At 43.0% G+C, this 23,070-nt stretch overlaps 2 protein-coding genes across 2 annotated transcripts; both read left to right on the top strand.

Moving 5' to 3' along the window:
- The first annotated feature begins 12,112 nt into the window (after window positions 1-12,112).
- LOC123755504 (TATA-binding protein-associated factor 2N-like) lies at window positions 12,113-15,233 on the top strand. Its single transcript, XM_069301028.1, has 2 exons — window positions 12,113-12,138; window positions 12,887-15,233. The coding sequence occupies exons 1-2, from the start codon at window positions 12,113-12,115 to the stop codon at window positions 15,231-15,233; spliced, it is 2,373 nt and encodes a 790-aa protein (XP_069157129.1).
- A 4,191-nt stretch (window positions 15,234-19,424) lies between these two features.
- On the top strand, window positions 19,425-20,268 carry LOC138350400 (keratin, type II cytoskeletal I-like). The gene is made up of 2 exons (XM_069301026.1): window positions 19,425-19,538; window positions 19,813-20,268. Exons 1-2 carry the CDS (start codon window positions 19,425-19,427, stop codon window positions 20,266-20,268), a joined length of 570 nt encoding a protein of 189 aa, XP_069157127.1.
- The last annotated feature ends 2,802 nt before the right edge of the window (window positions 20,269-23,070 follow it).

Raw genomic sequence — 23,070 nt, 5'->3', positions numbered from 1 at the left:
TGGGGACATATATCCTTGACAACAAGGTATACTTCCTGGGGACATATATCCTTGACAACAAGGTATACCTTCTGAGTATACATATATCCCTGCAGCTGACTAAGTCACGAAACCTTGCGCTATAAACAAAAAGAGATCGATACCTTCCCTCACGCGAGGACACTCATCCAATACTCCTCCACGAAAGCCTATCATTTAATATTCGTTTCAGGTTTCGTCTGGTGTATTTGAAACCGGTTCGTAATTATTTTAGTTACAGCTTTCTGAGGTCGTTAAATTGGGTATAGTGTATATATATACTGTAACTCTCATACAGCGAACATCCGTAAGAGGATCTTGCGTAACGTATTGGCTTTTATCGTAGCTTTTGAGGCTACAAATCAGATATCTCTAAATTTCAGGTTCGAATCCCGGGCGGAACAGAAATGGTTGGGTACATTTTCTTTCACCTAATGCCTCTGTTGGGGGGTAGAATTAAATTAACGAACGGTTAAACGAACTCATGGCAGTGAACGAACAGTTAAATATGAATTAATATGAATAAATATGAATTCGCAACTATGGATGAACAGTTAAACGAACTATCAACAACAAATGAACAGTTAAACTCACACCAACGAACGAGCAGTTGAACAAAATCGTAATACCAAACAATCAAGCAGTTAAATGAACAACAATTAACGTCCAGAAAAAGGAACTCAACATTTCTACGAAAACTCCATCGATTGTTTCCCGCGAATATGGTCAAACGAGAAATTGATTGTTTTTAATTTGACAGTTGAAAATAGTCGTTGCAATTGCTCAAATATTGCCAATTCGCGACTAAATCTAAACGTTGAGCAAAGTTCCACTTACATCACGTCATGGCCCATTTTCTCGCGTAACACGCCGTATTTTTAACGGAATAATACGTATCAGTACAGAATTAAACGTAATATTGCCGTTTTCTATGCATCGGCCTCGATAGGTTAGGTGGGTTGCTTGGGTTTATACTTTTCTGGTTAGGCGAAACAGTTGCATTTTGAACGCAGTGTGAGAATGGACAGAACAAACACTCTGCTTGATGGGAATTGGCATCCCATCTTCCAAAAGGAAATGTCAAAAGGCGGAACATTATTTATAAACCTAACCTGTCCTAGGCCTAAATAAAGTATCCTAGGCCTAATAAGCCCAATCAGTAAAGTTTACCATGAATCTAACTTCAGAGGACAGAAGTTTAATAACAAATAACAGAAGAACAGTATAACAGGAGAACACTGGAGCCGCAGAACAGATATAACGACTCTAAGACGCAAAATACACCATCATAAAGAAATACATCAACATAAAGAAATACAACAGAAAATACAATACCCAGTAGGCAGGAACCAGGATAATGCAATAGAGGATAATATATTACATTCTCTTTCTTCCAATTTCTGTCACCTTGACACGAAGAATGTTTTGGTGTGTGTGTGTGTGTGTGTGTGTGTGTGTGTGTGTGTAGGTGTGTGTGTGTGTGTGTGTGTGTGTGTGTGTGTGTGTGTGTGTGTGTGTGTGTGTGTGTGTGTAGGTGTGGGGCATGGTGGTGTGTGTGGGTGTGTGTGTGGGGCATGGTGGTGTATGTGTGTGTGTGGGTGTGGGGCATGGTGGTGTGTGTTTTCGGTGTTGTCCAACTCATTAGTGCCAATTTCTACTTTCTAATTTCGTTGTAAGTCGGTATATGTACTATGGTCCTCATCGTTACTATAAGTACTACCAAAACAGGAGGATGGGCTGTTATAGATTTGTGGAACCAATTACCGCGTTCCGGGTGGAGGTGGGGCGATTGTTTCAAGCGTGGGTTGGACATGTATATGAGTGGGATTGGGTGGTTATAAATAGGAGCTGCCTCGTATGGGCCAATAGGCCTTCTGCAGTTACCTTTGTTCTTATGTTCTTATGAGAGTGTCTTCTCTACAGAAATATCCCAAAATTATATGAACGTAATTGTAGTAAATATTGTAGTCACATTGGACTAGTACAAGAGGTAAAGGGTTAGATTTCTAGGGAATATAAAGTGAGTATTGACAGAAGCATTATAGGTTGCTATTATCTATTAAGATATGTCTATCTTATCTATTCATGGGAAAATTGTTTCAAGATTTTTGTTGTATCCTTCGTACACTATTTAGTTCATCTGACACTTTCATCAATAAGAGGCGACGCTGTTTGGTAAAGTAAATATGAGAGTTGCCACCGGGGCGGAGAAAACACCAGACCAATGGTTGACGTTATTATTATTAATGACTGATATTAATTTTGGTAACGAAACGTTGCTGATTTAAGGTCACATCCCGACCATGTGATTTTATATTTTTTACTATTCTTTATTTTCTTAGAGAGGGAAGGGAACTATTAGGATAAACCGCCAAGCTATCACGACTATATAGCACTGGGAAGGGGTCAGGATAAAGATTTGGGATGAGACGGGGGGAAGGAATGGTGCGCAACCACTTAGACGGTCGGGGATTGAACGCCGACCTGTATAAAACGAGACCATCGCTCTACCGTCCGGCCCAAGTGGTTGGTTAAGGAAGAGAGAGAGAGAGAGAGAGAGAGAGAGAGAGAGAGAGAGAGAGAGAGAGAGAGAGAGAGAGAGAGAGAGAGAGACTTATATAAATATATTTTGCACGCTAACTATCTTTGTTCGTCGACTTATTGCTGTAATTATTAATATTAATTTACTAAACACTAATTTAACTAAATCCTAATTTCTTAACCAATTTCAGGTGACAATTGTGCTTTAGATTTCGCTCTTGTCGAAGGCATTGCATCAGTAAAGAAACTATTTCTGATCAGCAAACGAGAATTCTATATATTCATTTGTTGATTGTTGTTGTTGTTTAAGATTTGCTATCTGGAACAAAAAGTTCCAAGTAGCACGGGCTATGGTGAGCCCGTAGTGTTCATTTGTTGATATGTTCCATTGTTCTAATACAAAACTTTTGATGAAAATTTATACTTTTGTTCTGATCTTCACAGGTTTATCACAATCAGCTTAGGTAATTTTCTGTGTAGTTTAGAAGCTTTCAAGGACACTGTGACTTGTGATAGTCTGAATTATTGTCTTATTGTATTCCTTCTTTAAGCTTCCTGGCTTCTTGTATTTGTGCATATTATGACTTACCTGAGAGTCATGCGGGTGTTCCCCTTCCCTTGTGACCATCCTGGCCTGGTTGGTAGAGAGACGATCTCTTATTTGTCACGCCTGGATTCGAATCCCGAAGGATTCAGGAGAATGTAATATAGCTACCATTGGTACTGGAATTGTATCTTATATTATGTAGATATATGAATGGATTGCTATTAGAGTGGTGCTCTAAGGAAGGTTTATATATATATATATATATATATATATATATATATATATATATATATATATATATATATATATATATATATATATATATATATATATATATATATATATTAGTATATTTTGGTAGCAGTCTTTCCTGTAGACATATATTATTAAATATGACCGAAAAAGTAAGATTAATAATTCTAACACGAATTTTCTCGATCTTTCGTACGTTTCTTTTCACTGTTGGTGGTAATTCAAAAATCAATTCTCCAAAATTCATTTTTATTTCAAGTCTGACGCGACACTTGAGCGCGTTTCGTAAAACTTATTACATTTTCAAAGACTTTAGCTTACACATACACAACTGAATAGAACTTACCCATCTTCGATTTGTTTATATCTACATTTGAGTGAGGTGGATGGGGTGAGGTGGTATTAATAGGGTATTAAATTCCTAAACACAAGACAGAACACGAAACAATGGGTATTGAATGGAAGTGATTTGTAGAAAGCCTATTGGTCCATATTTCTTGATGCTTCTATATTGGAGCGGAGTCTTGAGGTGGGTAGAATATAGTTGTGCATTAATTGGCTGTTGATTGCCAATTAATGTCAACAGAAGCAATCACCAATAGAAGCAATGTCAATAGAAGTCAACACCAGCAATCAACAGCCAATTAATATGATTGCCAATTAATGTCAACAGAAGCAATCACCAATAGAAGCAATGTCAATAGAAGTCAACACCAGCAATCAACAGCCAATTAATGCACAACTATATTCTACCCACCTCAAGACTCCGCTCCAATATAGAAGCATCAAGAAATATGGACCAATAGGCTTTCTACAAATCACTTCCATTCAATACCCATTGTTTCGTGTTCTGTATTGTGTTTAGGAATTTAATACCCTATTAATACCACCTCACCCCATCCACCTCACTCAAATGTAGATATAAACAAATCGAAGATGTGTAAGTTCTCACGGGAGACATCTCCCGTCACGCAGGGTGCAGTCGCACCTCCACAGATCTCCAGTATCATCTATTGATACTGGAAATGGCTCAAAAGAGCCACCACTTACGGGCTATTCATGCCCGTGCCACCTTTTGGGTGGGTTAATCTTCATCAATCAATCAATCAGTGTAAGTTCTATTCAGCTGTGTATGTGTAAGCTAAAGTCTTTGAAAATGTAATAAGTTTTACGAAACGCGCTCAAGTGTCGCGTCAGACTAGAAATAAAAATGAATTTTGGAGAATTGATTTTTGAATTACCACCAACAGTGAAAGAAACGTACGAAAGATCGAGAAAATTCGTGTTAGAATTATTAATCTTACTTTTTCGGTATATATATATATATATATATATATATATATATATATATATATATATATATATATATATATATATATATATATATATATATATATATATATATATTTTGGTAGCAGTCGTTCTTGTAAACATATGTTGTTAAATATGACCGAAAAAGTAAGATTAATAATTCTAACACGAATTTTCTCAATATTTCTTATGTTTCTTTTTACTGTCGATGGTAATTGAAAAATCAATTCTTCAAAATTCATTTTTATTTCTAGTCTGACGCGACGCTTGAACGCGTTTCATAATAATTTATTACATTTTCAAAGACTTTAGTTTACACACACAACTGTAACCTGAAAACACTAAACAGAGTTTTACTTATGCTAACACTAAACAGCGTATCCGTCTTATATACTCGCACTTGGGTGAGGTGATATATATATATATATATATATATATATATATATATATATATATATATATATATATATATATATATATATATATATATATATATATATATATATATGTCGTACCTAATAGCCAGAACGCACTTCTCAGCCTACTATTCAAGGCCCGATTTGCCTAATAAGCCAAATTTTCATGAATTAATGTTTTTTCGTCTACCTAACCTACCTAACCTAACCTAACCTAGCTTTTTTTGGCTACCTAACCTAACCTTACCTATAAATATAGGTTAGGTTAGGTTAGGTAGGGTTGGTTAGGTTCGGTCATATATCTACATTAATTTTAACTCCAATAAAAAGAAATTGACCTCATACATAGAGAAAAGGGTTGCTTTATCGTTTCATAAGAAAAAAAATATAGTAAATATATTAATTCAGGAAAACTTGGCTTATTAGGCAAATCGGGCCTTGAATAGTAGGCTGAGAAGTGCGTTCTGGCTATTAGGTACGACATATATATATATATATATATATATATATATATATATATATATATATATATATATATATATATATATATATATATATATATGCTTCATGTTTCATTGAATATGACCGCATATTCTGTATTTATTTTCTGTAATAGATAAAACCCAAGATTCAAGAAGATTACAAATTCTTGAGGCAATTCACATAAGAATAGAGCGACCTACCATGAACACCCAAATCACGGAACTATTTACTCTACCCACCATGAGAGTAAGGACAAGACAAGAACATATCGATGCCAACACAGAAGACAATGTCCAACATAACAGGCCAATTACACTGGATTAATCTTTGTGTTTAGATAGGAGATGCCTCGTATGGGCCAATAAGCCTTCTGCAGCCCCTATGTTTATCCCTTATGTATCCCCCCATGTTTTTTACCTTCATTGTATTATCACCTGACCTAATGCGGGTATAAAATCAACTAGTATTGTAAGATCTGTTCACTTGAGAATGAACCATGGAGGTTCGAAACGTCGTGCAAATTATACAAATAAGTGTAATATACTCTATAGTAAATCACTTCTTTTCTTCACCTTAAAAGTACGAAAATGAGTTTTGGAGAACTCCTATTCCAATTAAGCCCTGATGCTAAGAAAATAGTTAGAGGGATAGAAGCCCTAAACCAGAAAATAATAAATACAGAATATGCGGTCATATTCAATGAAACATGTTTGAAAGAAAACCTGCTGCCAGTATACACCAATATATGCTTCAGTAGCTAAACAAAGATGGAGTTAGAGTACGAGGCTTCATACATAGTAACGAGGTGGGGTTGAGGGCTCAGGTGCTCTGGAAGAATTGAGTGTGAGTGGGAGGTGAATGTTTAGCATAGTGGAGGTGTGGTGGTGCCTAATGACCTCAGACAGGACGTGGCCCGTAGTGATGGGTGTGCCACCACACTGGGGAGGTTGGCACGGGTGAGGGCGCCCCTGTAGTGGTGAAGGGCGCCCCTGTAGTGGTGAAGGGCGCCCCTGTAGTGGGTGTAGGCAGCCCTGAAGCGGTGAGGGGCAGCTCTGAAGCGGTGAGGGGCAGCCCTGAAGCAGTGAGGGCAGCCCTGAAGCAGTGAGGGCAGCCCTGAAGCAGTGAGGGCAGCCCTGAAGCAGTGAGGGCAGCCCTGAAGCAGTGAGGGCAGCCCTGAAGCAGTGAGGGCAGCCCTGAAGCAGTGAGGGCAGCCCTGAAGCAGTGAGGGCAGCCCTGAAGCGGTGAGGGGCAGCCCTGAAGCAGTGAGGGCAGCCCTGAAGCGGTGAGGGGCAGCCCTGAAGCGGTGAGGGGCAGCCCTGAAGCGGTGAGGGGCAGCCCTGAAGCCCTGAGGGCAGCCCTGCAGGGAAAATGTTAAAAGTTGGATAAGAAAGATGAATATTTGGGAAAGGAGAGAGGGAAAGTTAATAGTAAAGAGAGTGCGGTAGGAAGGGTTTGCGACTAATGGGATGAGGAAGAAGGAGGAAAGAATTTAGAAGGACAAAGAAAGGATGAACAAGAGTTATTCTTCCATAACCAAGAGTCTGTTTGTGGAAGGAAAAAGGCTAGGAGAAAGGGAAGGCATGGAGGAATGTTGAAGAGTAAAGATGTGTGTGGAGAGACAGGTAGAAGAAAGGTAGGAGTGAGATGGCATATAGAGAAAAAATAATGTCAGTCATTTTTTTCTCTTTTTTAATTGTTTGTAATGTAATTTTTTAACGTCTATTACATGTAATGGTAATGACGTCTCCTTTTTTTCTTTCCAGAGGTTGGTGCATGAACAACACAGGTGGGTACATGACCAACACAGGTGGTACATGACCAACACAGGTGGGTGCATGACCAACACAGGTGGTACATGACCAACACAGGTGGGTGCATGACCAACACAGGTGGTACATGACCAACACAGGTGGTACATGACCAACACAGGTGGGTGCATGACCAACACAGGTGGTACATGACCAACACAGGTGGGTGCATGACCAACACAGGTGGTACATGACCAACACAGGTGGGTGCATGACCAACACAGGTGGTACATGACCAACACAGGTGGTACATGACCAACACAGGTGGGTGCATGACAACACAGGTGGTACATGACCAACACAGGTGGGTGCATGACCAACACAGGTGGTACATGAACAACACAGGTGGGTGCATGACCAACACAGGTGGTACATGACCAACACAGGTGGGTGCATGACCAACACAGGTGGTACATGACCAACACAGGTGGGTGCATGAACAACACAGGTGGTACATGAACAACACAGGTGGGTACATGGCCAACACAGGTGGTACATGACCAACACAGGTGGGTGCATGAACAACACAGGTGGTACATGAACAACACAGGTGGGTGCATGAACAGCACAGGTGGGTACATGAACAACACAGGTGGTACATGACCAACACAGGTGGGTGCATGAACAGCACAGGTGGGTACATGAACCACACAGGTGGTACATGACCAACACAGGTGGGTACATGGACCAACACAGGTGGGTGCATGACCAACACAGGTGGTACATGAACAACGCAGGTGGGTGCATGAACAGCACAGGTGGGTACATGAACAACACAGGTGTGTACATGAACAACACAGGTGGGTACATGAACAACACAGGTGGGTGCATGAACAGCACAGGTGGGTACATGAACCACACAGGTGTGTACATGAACAACACAGGTGTGTACATGAACAACACAGGTGGTACATGAACAACACAGGTGGGTGCATGACCAACACAGGTGGTACATGAACAACACAGGTGGTACATGAACAACACAGGTGGGTGCATGAACAGCACAGGTGGGTACATGAACAACACAGGTGTGTACATGAACAACACAGGTGGGTACATGAACAACACAGGTGGGTGCATGAACAGCACAGGTGGGTACATGAACCACACAGGTGTGTACATGAACAACACAGGTGTGTACATGAACAACACAGGTGGTACATGAACAACACAGGTGGGTGCATGACCAACACAGGTGGTACATGAACAACACAGGTGGTACATGAACAACACAGGTGGGTGCATGAACAGCACAGGTGGGTACATGAACAACACAGGTGTGTACATGAACAACACAGGTGGGTACATGAACAACACAGGTGGGTGCATGAACAGCACAGGTGGGTACATGAACCACACAGGTGTGTACATGAACAACACAGGTGTGTACATGAACAACACAGGTGGTACATGAACAACACAGGTGGGTGCATGAACAGCACAGGTGGGTACATGAACCACACAGGTGGTACATGAACAACACAGGTGGTACATGAACAACACAGGTGGGTGCATGCACAGCACAGGTGGGTTACATGAACAACACAGGTGTGTACATGAACAACACAGGTGGTACATGAACAACACAGGTGGGTGCATGAACAACACAGGTGTGTACATGACGACACAGGTGGGTACATGAACAACACAGGTGGGTACATGAACAACACAGGTGGGTGCATGACCAACACAGGTGTGTACATGAACAACACAGGTGGGTGCATGAACAACACAGGTGGGTACATGAACAACACAGATGGTACATGAACAACACAGGTGGGTGCATGACCAACACAGGTGGTACATGAACAACACAGGTGGTACATGAACAACACAGGTGGGTGCATGAACAACACAGGTGTGTACATGAACAACACAGGTGGGTGCATGACCAACACAGGTGTGTACATGAACAACACAGGTGGGTGCATGACCAACACAGGTGGGTACATGAACAACACAGGTGGTACATGAACAACACAGGTGGGTGCATGAACAACACAGGTGTGTACATGAACAACACAGGTGGTACATGAACAACACAGGTGGGTACATGAACAACACAGGTGGGTACATGAACAACACAGGTGGGTGCATGACCAACACAGGTGTGTACATGAACAACACAGGTGGGTGCATGAACAACACAGGTGGGTACATGAACAACACAGGTGGTACATGAACAACACAGGTGGGTACATGACCAACACAGGTGGGTACATGAACAACACAGGTGTGTACATGAACAACACAGGTGGTACATGAACAACACAGGTGGGTACATGAAACAACACAGGTGGGTACATGACCAACACAGGTGGTACATGAACAACACAGGTGGTACATGAACAACACAGGTGGGTGCATGAACAGCACAGGTGGGTACATGAACAACACAGGTGTGTGCATGAACAACACAGGTGGTACATGAACAACACAGGTGGGTGCATGAACAGCACAGGTGGGTACATGAACCACACAGGTGGGTACATGAACAACACAGGTGGGTACATGACCAACACAGGTGGGTACATGAACAACACAGGTGTGTACATGAACAACACAGGTGGTACATGAACAACACAGGTGGGTGCATGAACAACACAGGTGGGTACATGACCAACACAGGTGGTACATGAACAACACAGGTGGGTACATGACCAACACAGGTGTGTACATGAACAACACAGGTGGGTACATGACCAACACAGGTGTGTACATGAACAACACAGGTGTGTACATGAACAACACAGGTGTGTACATGAACAACACAGGTGGTACATGAACAACACAGGTGGGTACATGAACAACACAGGTGGGTACATGAACAACACAGGTGTGTACATGAACAACACAGGTGGGTGCATGAACAACACAGGTGGGTACATGAACAACACAGGTGGTACATGAACAACACAGGTGGGTACATGACCAACACAGGTGGGTACATGAACAACACAGGTGTGTACATGAACAACACAGGTGGGTGCATGAACAACACAGGTGGGTACATGAACAACACAGGTGGGTGCATGAACAACACAGGTGGGTGCATGAACAACACAGGTGGGTACATGAACAACACAGGTGTGTACATGAACAACACAGGTGGGTACATGAACAACACAGGTGGGTACATGAACAACACAGGTGTGTACATGAACAACACAGGTGGGTACATGAACAACACAGGTGGGTACATGAACAACACAGGTGTGTACATGAACAACACAGGTGGGTGCATGAACAACACAGGTGGGTACATGAACCACATCGCCTGACTCCTGGAGCACTCTTCCCCCGAGGCTGAGAGCTTGGTCTTCCCATAGTTCATGGTAAGTCTTACCTAATACTTTTAGTAGGTAAGGCTTTTTCGTGGGTAAGCCTTACCCACGACCCGCCAATCAGTTTACTCTCAGGTCAAGCCGTCCTCCTAATAGCACGTCGTATTTTGACGTATACTTTACCAAAGGTCCAAAACTGTCGTACTAGAAGATAGCAGCGGCTCGCGACATTGACATAATGTCCCGTTTTCTGTTTTGGGTCCTCTGGTAGGTTAGGATAAGTAAGCACTTTAGTACCACAGTTTCTTGACGTTGGGAACGCTGGCGAGAACGGACTGATCAGGTCCCCAATTACTGCTGGGTGAACAGAAGCGAACATTGGTTCATTAGTCACCTCTCCCCGGCCAGGACTCGAACCCAGATCAAACCTTTAATGACGTTATAATCGATGATAACTAAAGCTAGAGTCTTAGGAAAAGGATTATTCCTCGTGTTTTGAGTTGAAATTTCTATAATACATTAAATATATAAAAGAATTCTCAAAATTTCTCAAAATAAAAGTGTATATATGAAGATGTATTAATATATCACTTTTCGAAGCTGTATTATTAAATACGAAAGTACTTAAAGAAATTTCATACGAAAGTACTTAAGGAAATTCATGTCTTAATCTTTCCTTTGTTTTCTGACATTGTCTCATATGTGTGTGAGTATGTGTGTATGTGTATAAGGAATATGTGTAAGCTGGTCAGAATTGCATTTCCCCTTTGTAAACTCACATTAATGATACTATGTAAAACCAGAACTCGAGCACTTTTTATGTTGGACAGTCGTAAATCTGTGTATGCATGTATTTCTGTATGTAAGTTAGATTGTAAAACCTCTACGATGACCTTCTGTGGTTCATTATTCTTTAAATCACTGAACTATATGTTTAACAGATCTCTAACAAAGAAAATCTTTGTGCTGGTTAGCATTGTAAATAATAATAATAATAAAATCATTATGATGGGTATAGGGTCCACCACCATCATGGTACCTGGACATTTATACAGCTGCCCTTGACTATATGAAGGGTTACATAGTGTGTGTCAAGAGCTAGCTGTGTGATACTATACTCTCCCATCTCGCAGGATAGTTAACATACAATGGCATGTGATCAGTTGCCACCACTGGCAAACTTTGCATAACCTTGACCAAATTTTCAACACAACTGGAAAATAACGCTCTGGCCATCACTCTCGTAACTGTAGGGTTTAAAAGGTTTATTCTAGCGAGCCCCAACCCATGCTTTACGTCCACGAATGTTGACTGCCAATTTCGGTCTGCCTCAAATAACAAGCTGTTGGGCCGCCAATTACGCTGCAGCTATCGCATTAGGGTGTAATAAGCGACGCCCTCAGGACTACTCGCGTCCCTAACGTATGTGGTAAATAAGTGGTAGGTGCAATAATGGCCACGAGATTAATGGTTCTGGTGTAATTACCTGTTATTGTGTAATTCACCTGATGCTCCTACCTAGAGAGGACGCACGGCTTTCTTTTTACACACACACATATAAACACACACAGGCGGGACCAAAGAGCCAGAGCTCAACCCCCGCAAGCACAATTAGGTGAGTACACACTAGTTAGAGTAGTTAACAGGTGGAATGCATTAGGCAGTGATGTGGTGGAGGCTGACTCCATACACAGTTTTAAATGTATATATGATAGAGCCCAGAAGGCTCAGGAATCTGTACACTAGTTGATTGACAGTTGAGAGGCGGGATCAAAGAGCCAAAGCTACACCCCCGCAAGCACAGTTAGGTGAGTACAACTAGGTGAGTACACACACACACACACACATATACACAGTGCTAACAAGCTAACGAAGCCTGTTAGCACTGTTTACTAACGTGACAGAAATGTCTTGGACGACATTAGCCGACATACAATTTGTTCCATCTTCAGTGTCTGTCAAAACCTTTTGTTCTACTACCTATATATTTATTCTACCTATATAGAATAACAACCTAAGTCTAGATAACAGCACACGCCTGGATAACAACCCAGTCCTAAACATGATAACAGCCCAAGACTTGATAACATGATAACAGCCCAACACACTTACACGTAATAAACCCCCAAATCTTTAAGAGTATCGTTACTCGTGAGGCTGTGTTGGTGTTTGCCACGCAGCAGCTGCAACGACACTCAGACAGTGTTCTTAATTTAATGTCTTCAGACTTGTGTGTACATATGACAGCGATAGAGGCACATATGACAGCGATAGAGACACATATGACAGCGATAGAGGCACATATGACAGCGATAGAGGCACATATGACAGCGATAGAGGCACATATGACAGCGATAGAGACACATATGACAGCGATAGAGACACATATGACAGCGATAGAGACACATATGACAGTGATAGAGGCACATATGACAGCGATAGAGGCACATATGGCAGCGATAGAGGCACATATGACAGCGATAGAGGCACATATGACAGCGATAGAGACACATATGACAGCGATAGAGACACATATGACAGCGATAGAGGCACATATGACAGCGATAGAGGCACATATGACAGCGATAGAGGCACATATGACAGCGATAGAGACACATATGACAGCGATAGAGGCACATATGACAGCGATAGAGACACATATGACAGCGATAGAGGCACATATGACAGCAATAGAGGCACATATGGCAGCAATAGAGGCACATATGACAGCGATAGAGGCACATATGGCAGCGATAGAGGCACATATGACAGCGATAGAGGCACATATGACAGCGATAGAGGCACATATGACAGCGATAGAGACACATATGACAGCGATAGAGACACATATGACAGCGATAGAGGCACATATGACAGCGATAGAGGCACATATGACAGCGATAGAGGCACATATGACAGCGATAGAGGCACATATGACAGCGATAGAGACACATATGACAGCGATAGAGACACATATGACAGCGATAGAGGCACATATGACAGCAATAGAGGCACATATGGCAGCAATAGAGGCACATATGACAGCGATAGAGGCACATATGGCAGCGATAGAGGCACATATGACAGCGATAGAGGCACATATGACAGCGATAGAGGCACATATGACAGCGATAGAGGCACATATGACAGCGATAGAGACACATATGACAGCGATAGAGACACATATGACAGCGATAGAGGCACATATGACAGCGATAGAGGCACATATGACAGCGATAGAGGCACATATGACAGCGATAGAGGCACATATGACAGCGATAGAGGCACATATGGCAGCGATATAGACACATATGACAGCGATAGAGACACATATGACAGCGATAGAGGCACATATGACAGCGATAGAGACACATATGACAGCGATAGAGGCACATATGACAGCGATAGAGGCACATATGGCAGCGATAGAGGCACATATGGCAGCAATAGAGGCACATATGGCAGCAATAGAGGCACATATGACAGCAATAGAGGCACATATGGCAGCAATAGAGGCACATATGACAGCGATAGAGGCACATATGGCAGCGATAGAGGCACATATGACAGCGATAGAGGCACATATGACAGCGATAGAGGCACATATGGCAGCAATAGAGGCACATATGACAGCGATAGAGGCACATATGGCAGCGATAGAGGCACATATGACAGCGATAGAGGCACATATGACAGCGATAGAGACACATATGACAGCGATAGAGACACATATGACAGCGATAGAGGCACATATGACAGCGATAGAGGCACATATGACAGCGATAGAGGCACATATGACAGCGATAGAGGCACATATGACAGCGATAGAGGCACATATGGCAGCGATATAGACACATATGACAGCGATAGAGACACATATGACAGCGATAGAGGCACATATGACAGCGATAGAGACACATATGACAGCGATAGAGGCACATATGACAGCGATAGAGGCACATATGGCAGCGATAGAGGCACATATGGCAGCAATAGAGGCACATATGGCAGCAATAGAGGCACATATGACAGCAATAGAGGCACATATGGCAGCAATAGAGGCACATATGACAGCGATAGAGGCACATATGGCAGCGATAGAGGCACATATGACAGCGATAGAGGCACATATGACAGCGATAGAGGCACATATGACAGCGATAGAGGCACATATGACAGCGATAGAGACACATATGACAGCGATAGAGACACATATGACAGCGATAGAGGCACATATGACAGCGATAGAGGCACATATGACAGCGATAGAGGCACATATGGCAGCGATAGAGGCACATATGACAGCGATAGAGGCACATATGGCAGCGATATAGACACATATGACAGCGATAGAGTCACATATGACAGCGATAGAGGCACATATGACAGCGATAGAGGCACATATGACAGCGATAGAGGCACATATGGCAGCGATAGAGGCACATATGGCAGCAATAGAGGCACATATGGCAGCAATAGAGGCACATATGGCAGCAATAGAGGCACATATGGCAGCGATAGAGGCACATATGGCAGCAATAGAGGCACATATGGCAACAATAGAGGCACATAAGGCAGCAATAGAGGCACATATGGCAGCAATAGAGGCACATATGGCAGCAATAGAGGCGCATATGGCAGCAATAGAGGGATTAGCGTCCAACCCGGCCTCTTGCCTCGTTTTTCACAGAATGTGACGTATTATTAAAAATTTAAAGGATTGTAATATTAACGTTTTTAATGCATCGGCCTCGATTGGTGAGGCGGGTTGCTTAGGTTCACACGTTTCTGGATTGACTAAACAGTTACATTTTTTACGGAGTGGCAAATCGAGGGAATGGGCTGGTGGGAGAGGAGGTAGCGTAAAGGCAATTACTATAATTATACCCGTTCCACAATATGGCTCACCTCTGGTCCGACAGCTTCTGTAATTCCTATTTTCTTTTACTCGTTAACGTTCTTAAAAGGGGATTCTTAGCTAAAATTATTATTAGTTGGTTATCGTGACGAAGGAAATGATTTTGTTATGAGCTGGTATATATCAATATGTTATATTAGTGTATTTTTGCAGTGGTTGAATACTTTAATGAGGTTTATGTTTGAAGAGCAAATGTCCGGTGACAGGTATGGGGGGTGGGGGGAGGACCAGGGGTGGGGGTGGGGGGACCAGGTGTGAGGTGGGCGGGAACCAGGGGTGGGGTGGGCGGGGACTAGGTGTGGGGTGGGCGGAGACCAGGTGTGTGGTGGGCGGGGACCAGGTGTGGGTGGGCGGGGACCAGGTGTGTGGTGGGCGGGGACCAGGTGTGGAGTGGGCGGGGACCAGGTGTGAGGTGGGCGGTGACCAGGTGTGGGGTGGGCGGGGACCAGGTGTGGAGTGGGCGGGGACCAGGTGTGGGTGGGCGGGACCAGGTGTGGGTGGGCGGGGACCAGGTGTGGGTGGGCGGGGACCAGGTGTGGGTGGGCGGGGACCAGGTGTGGGTGGGCGGGGACCAGGTGTGAGGTGGGCGGTGACCAGGTGTGGGGTGGGCGGGGACCAGGTGTGGAGTGGGCGGGGACCAGGTGTGGGTGGGCGGGGACCAGGTGTGGGTGGGCGGGGACCAGGTGTGGGGTGGGCGGGGACCAGGTGTGGAGTGGGCGGGGACCAGGTGTGGAGTGGGCGGGGACCAGGTGTGAGGTGGGCGGGGACCAGGTGTGGGGTGGTCGGGGACCAGGTGTGTGATGGGCGGGGACCAGGTGTGGAGTGGGCGGGGACCAGGTGTGGGTGGGCGGGGACCAGGTGTGGGTGGGCGGGGACCAGGTGTGGGTGGGCGGGGACCAGGTGTGGGTGGGCGGGGACCAGGTGTGGGTGGGCGGGGACCAGGTGTGGGTGGGCGGGGACCAGGTGTGGGTGGGCGGAGACCAGGTGTGGGTGGGCGGGGACCAGGTGTGGGTGGGCGGGGACCAGGTGTGGGTGGGCGGGGACCAGGTGTGGGTGGGCGGGGGATCCTGATTACCTTATTAAGTTACCGGACTGCCGGAGAAAACAATGTTACGAGAATTCATTATTTCTCAACTTAATTAACAATTCCCCATTATTTGTCATTATTGTATTTTATTAATCTAATATTGAGTGCATCTTTTATCCGAAATATAATTTTTATATTATTTCCATATTTCTTTATAGTAATACGTCTTGTCTATATGTATATTTATTTCTTAGTATCAAACTGTTGTCTTAAATATTAGATTTTGTTTTATTTTTCAAACGTCATCAAACCGCGATTTTCTGACGTCATTAATGTGGTTATTTAATTATATATCTATAATTCCTAAGAATATGGCATTCACATACAGTATCAGAAACGATGTGAAAAGGTTGAATGGGGTTGAATGTGCACCCGGAAGCTGCTGCAAGATCAAACCCCACACGCAAGCTGACAAACACCAAGCATCACTTCATACTAAGGGCATCATATTTAAACGACCATCTAGATAACACATCTCTCTAACCACCCCACTCAGGTTATGATTCATGAAACCACGACACTCAGATTACCACACAAAACTACCGCACCTAAACCATCGACCACACAAGAACTACCACACACAAAACCATGAACTACCTCACCCTGACAAGCACACACACCAGCCATAACCTCAGATAGCATTACACTAACGACCCAACAAGCTGTTGTGTCCCACACAGCCTCCTCCCCAACGCGCATCGTGCCGGGTAATTGCCTAAACCATTGGAGACTAACAACACAATTATTCAAAATAATCGACGGGATTTGACGTCGTGACTGTGTATGTGTATAATTCTGCACTCACCTAAGTGTACTTCCACGGTCGAGCGCCAGCTCTTAAGCCCGGCTATGACTTTTTTTCACTCATTTTTCTTAACATTTTGTACATTTTATATAATAATATAATAACCCTCATATAATAATGATAAAAGTCAACTCATAACCCTCTTATAATGCTGATAAGAGTCAACTCACAACCCTCTTATAATGATAAGAGTTAGCTCACAACCCTCATATAATAATAATAAGAGTCAACTCATAACCCTCTTATAATGCTGATAAGAGTCAACTCACAACCCTCTTATAATGATAAGAGTTAGCTCACAACCCTCATATAATAATAATAAGAGTCAACTCACAACCCTCATATAATGATAATAAGAGTCAACTCACAACCCTCATGATATCCGGGTATAAAGCACACAAAACCAATAAAGTCCTGTTGACATGGCGTCCCACACTGAGGTTATGTGATATCAAGTCCTGTATAATTCCCGGTGGAGAACACGAGTCTCGTGGCATAACTCTCTTCACGGGTCCTGTTGAACTGTCCAGTCGATACAAGGGAACTGTGGTCGAGGCAAGGAAGAAAAGGCATGAGTCTCTTCGTAAATTCTAAAGATGTATGGAACGTCATCGAGCTAGTATGCAGTAATGTTCTTTAAAATGTATATTAAATGTGTGTATTGCTGGGTAAATGTGTAATTAAAAAATCGACCTAAAACAAATGGGATTAACTGCCATTTTTTCCGTCGGGGAGAGGGGAGGGGGGGAATTGTTTAATTAAGGTAATGGTATATAGTAATTATCAAATTAGAGACGTGTGTCTGATCACTGTTTGAAATAATCGCATAATGCAACCGAACTGAAAATACATTGGTCTGTTTTACCCGTGTAACCGAAAGCTTCGCTTTCTCGAACATAAATATTATTGTATGTTGGTATATTGTGTATACTTAAGCGTAGGGTAAGTTTGTTTATGTTTCTTGTTTATAGTTTTCAGCCTGTCCTCAGCCTGTCATTGTCCAAGTTGCTGAAGACCACAAACACGCCTTCATCAATTTTATCGTTCAGTATAAATTATAATATGAATTATAAATCATTGTATATTAAAATTTGTTATATAGTTAGGTCTAGTTTAGGTTAGGTTAAGTGCGTAGGTTCTGATGGTATTTATTTGTCTTGCAGTAGTTGGGTGAAGCATTTACAGCGTTGAGATTCGCTTACAGGGACAGACTGTAGCGATGGTCGATAAACCTTTGAATGTCATCAGTTGTGAGTCGTGTGTAAAGTGCTTTTCCTTCATATATGTGGCGTTTGGCGACTAGAGTAACGAGCATTTGGTCATTGTTCAGGATGGGCTGGACAGTCAGCCCTTCTGCTCGGCGCACACACACTCAGAGTGCACTCTAGCTCTGAACTACATTCACAACACTAGTGAATGTTGTCCAGATTGAAATTGAAATTGAAATAAGTTTATTGAGGTAAAATACACACAAAGGGATGAGGTAGCTCAAGCTTTTCTCACCCCGTTCAGTACATCGTGTTAATACATACATAGACACACATCACAAGCAATAAACGTATTACCGAACATTCTGAGAGATAAACATATACATTTCCTCCTTTACACAAGTAACACTTGTTCAGATGGGACTACATTCACTATTGTCCTGAATGCTGGTAGGTCAGTAAGCCATTGTGGTGGCTTTAATAACCCTACAGTGGTTGATAGGCCTTGTGTCCAATAACTAACCATTTAGGTGAAATTCGACCTTCCCCGCCCAGGTGACACAAGTGGTCACCTGCACATCCACAGACGATTGTAATGGTGACGGTTGTGGTGGTGATAGTGCTTGATAGTGGTAGTGGTGGTGTGAGAGTTGACACTTCACTTCTAAAGTGTACACAAGGGATAAAGTAATTACCAGAAGAGAGCGCTAAGCCAGTACGAATACTTAGCATTTGGAATGGATATGATGGATATATGCACAAGGACCAAGGAAAAGAACGGTGCCCAACTGCTTGGACCATCGGGAATCGAACGCCGATCTGCAAGAAGTGAGGCCTTTGCTATACCAATCTGCCCGAGCGTAAGGGATAAACGCGTACAGAACTTGATACAAATTGGAAAATATCTTCGTATTAGGTTTACACAACTGTAACTCGATCGAGGTTCATATGAACGTTTGGGGGGAAAATCTGTACGAGTTATACGCATTTTCAACACAAGACTGGCTGTGTATGCTACGTTGGTGAAGGCTTTTAAAGTTCTGTTGTGGTAGAAAGTTGTTCCTACAGCTGGGAGGTTCAGGTTGAAGTCATTATTTCTAGTGAAATCGTGCGTCAATTATTGGTGATGTCCAGGATATTGGTGATGTCCTGGGTATTGGTGATGTCCAGGATATTGGTGATGTCCTGGGTATTGGTGATGTCCTGGGTATTGGTGATGTCCTGGGTATTGGTGATGTCCTGGGTATTGGTGATGTCCAGGGTATTGGTGATGTCCTGGGTATTGGTGATGTCCTGGGTATTGGTGATGTCCTGGGTATTGGTGATGTCCTGGGTATTGGTGATGTCCTGGGTATTGGTGATGTCCTGGGTATTGGTGATGTCCTGGGTATTGGTGATGTCCTGGGTATTGGTGATGTCCTGGGTATTGGTGATGTCCTGGGTATTGGTGATGTCCTGGGTATTGGTGATGTCCTGGGTATTGGTGATGTCCAGGGTATTGGTGATGTCCTGGGTATTGGTGATGTCCTGGGTATTGGTGATGTCTTTGGTATTGGTGATGAACTCACAAGTGTTGTAGAACAGTCATGAGGAATTAGTGAAATCCAGGAGATTGGTGATGATGTTATACAGGATAATAATACAATCAAGGGGATTGGTGAAGTCACTGGGATTGGTGAAGACGTCAGTGGTAGCATCACCAGGGGGAGGGTGATGGTTGATGTTCACCACTTGTAATGGTGGAGGAACGATGGGTAACTGTGTCGTGATATTATCTGGGTCCTATCTATGTGTTGAATATATATGCAACCATGGAATATTGATCACAAACTATGTTCTAAGAATGTGTTGTAAAAATACGTAAAACATATGTTCAAGAATGTTGCTAGGATAACTAAAGACATGAGCTCAACAATGTTGCTAAGACCATTGAAAGCAGGAACTTGACAAATGTTGCTTATAATCCTAACTAATGACCACTGGGAAGTAAAGAGATCAGCCATTGGATAATTAATCCTTATTCAAAAGTTCTTAGATTTACTACCCAAAAGATCTTCCATCTTTCCCCCACTATATCGTTACTGAGGTCGTATGTACACCTCAAGTATTTTTGCTGCCACATTTGCATTTAAAGATATGCACGCAACACTACCTGATCCTCCTCCTAAGAGGCAAATTAGCGGTAATTTCAAAACCGGATTTAGGACAAGTTGCAGCCATTAATCTCCTTTCTTTGTGATTACCAGAGACGGTGGCTACTTACACTGCTTAGCGTAAGACTGCAGATTACACATTCCCATTCCCAATCTCCACATTTCACAATTTGATTACATGTTAGGCACACCAGATGTTGATATCACACCCCGTGGCATAGCCACTCGGACGAAGCTCAGAGTCTCTACCTAATTTGACCAAGCTTTGTGCCTATATCTGGCTTGACGAGCCTGTCTGCCTATATCTGACTTAACGAAGCTATTAGTACCTATTTCTGAGGACGAAGCTATGTGCCTAAATCTGATTTGACGAAGCTGTGTCCTCACACCTGACTTCATAAAGTTTTATGCTTAAACATTTTAGCCCGGTTATTTGGATTGGTTGGTACAGTGTTGACTTCTTGCAGGGTCGGCGTTCGATCCCCGATGGTCCACGTAGTTGGGCACCGTTCCTTCCCTCCTTCCTCATACCCCCAGGTCCTTGTCCTCATATCCTAGTTCCTTGTCCTCATATCCCAGCTTCTAGTCCTCATATCCCAGATCCTTGTCCTCATATCCCAGATTCGTGTCCCCAATATCCCAGATCCTTATTCTCATATCCCTTCCATGTGCTATGTATACTCATACATGAAAATATATGATTTCTCATGTATATGTCGAGTTACTACTCCGTAAAAAACGCAGCTGTTTTGCCTAACAAAAAACATACGAACCCAAGCAACTCGCCTAATCTATCGTGACTGATACCTAGACAGCGTCAATATTTTTGGGGCTTGAATTTTGACCAATACGTGGTATTTTTAAGGAATTGGTAGATTCCATCAAAATCAGCGTATTATGTGAGATGCTTGGTTGACAGCTTATTGACAGCTTATTGACAGCTTGGTTGACAGAGACTGTTTAAATGTTGACCTTAACTTTGGACCGTATCTGTAGATAATTGTTTATATGTATTTAGTACAGTGGGGTTACAGTGGTGTAAATTTACATTTCAGCTGTATCGAGTGTTCCACTACCCTGTACTTCCTCGTCTCTACCTTATATCCTAATCCTTATTCAAGTGTTCCAGACCTCGTATCCTGTCCCTTCCATTCCATGTTTGCCAGCTCTATGGTCATCGGGTCCAGTCCAATATACCGTAATGGGTGGCCAGCTTATCGGTGCATATACACAGACACGGACTAGACACACACTGTCTAGTCCTGGACAGTATTGTGGACTAAAGTGTACCTTCTGGTTAGTCAGTAAGCTAGTGAGGTATGACCTTAAAAACGCGCCTGCGGTTCATAGGTCTTAAGTCCTACGTCAAATTAAATTTAAAAAGTCCAATGTTGGAAGACGCTATATTTTTAGGAAACGTCATACTACTTAATTTTAAGCTGTATGTTTAATCAGTATAAGTGACAGATCTCTGATTGTTAGCTTCACGCTTTATGGCTGTACACCTGTACAATCCGGTCATAATTGTAATGATTTGTTTAAATTGGTTACAAATTAAGTTACGAAATCTAAATCAAAATTACATCCATCGCACTGTTTAATGTCAGGATTTTTTTTTATTCTGAATGTGTTGATAACTCTAATTTTAAAACAAGCCGTGCAATAGCGTGTGTTCCCGGCCGGGCGTGATTACAGGCGTCAGTGCTTGAGCTTGTATTGATGGCTCAACCATCAGCAACAATCCCTGTCAAAGCAACTCACCGAAACACTGCCCTTCCATCTCCTGCTCCAAGGGGTTAAAAACTTCGTTACCAGTTAACTCAGTCTGGTTATCTTGAGATGATTTCGGGGCTTTAGTGTCCCCGCGGCCCGGTCCTCGACCAGGCCTCCACCCTGAGGAAGCAGCCCGTGACAGCTGACTAACTCCCTGGTACCTATTTACTACTAGGTAACAGGAGCAGCAGGGTGAAAGTAACTCTGCCCATCGTTTCTCGCCGGCGCCCGGGATCGAACACGGGACCAAAGGTTCACACGTCCAATATTCTGTCCGCTCAGCCACCGGCTCCCGAGTCAAACCACGCCACAAAAAGCACCAGCCTTGTATCTTCTGTTGTTTGGGCCCATAAAAACAGCGTTTTAAGTGTCATAGTTTCCAGTTTTCTGTTTTGGGTCCTCTGGTAGGTTAGGATAAGATCATTTTAGTACGACAGTTTCTAGACGTTGGGAAATTTTAGGAAGA

This window comes from Procambarus clarkii, chromosome 45 (genome assembly GCF_040958095.1).
Source record: "Procambarus clarkii isolate CNS0578487 chromosome 45, FALCON_Pclarkii_2.0, whole genome shotgun sequence".
In the NCBI taxonomy this organism is placed as follows: Eukaryota; Metazoa; Arthropoda; class Malacostraca; order Decapoda; family Cambaridae; genus Procambarus; species Procambarus clarkii.
Note: the sequence above shows the minus strand (reverse complement) of the source record. Positions and strands in the feature narration are given on the sequence as shown.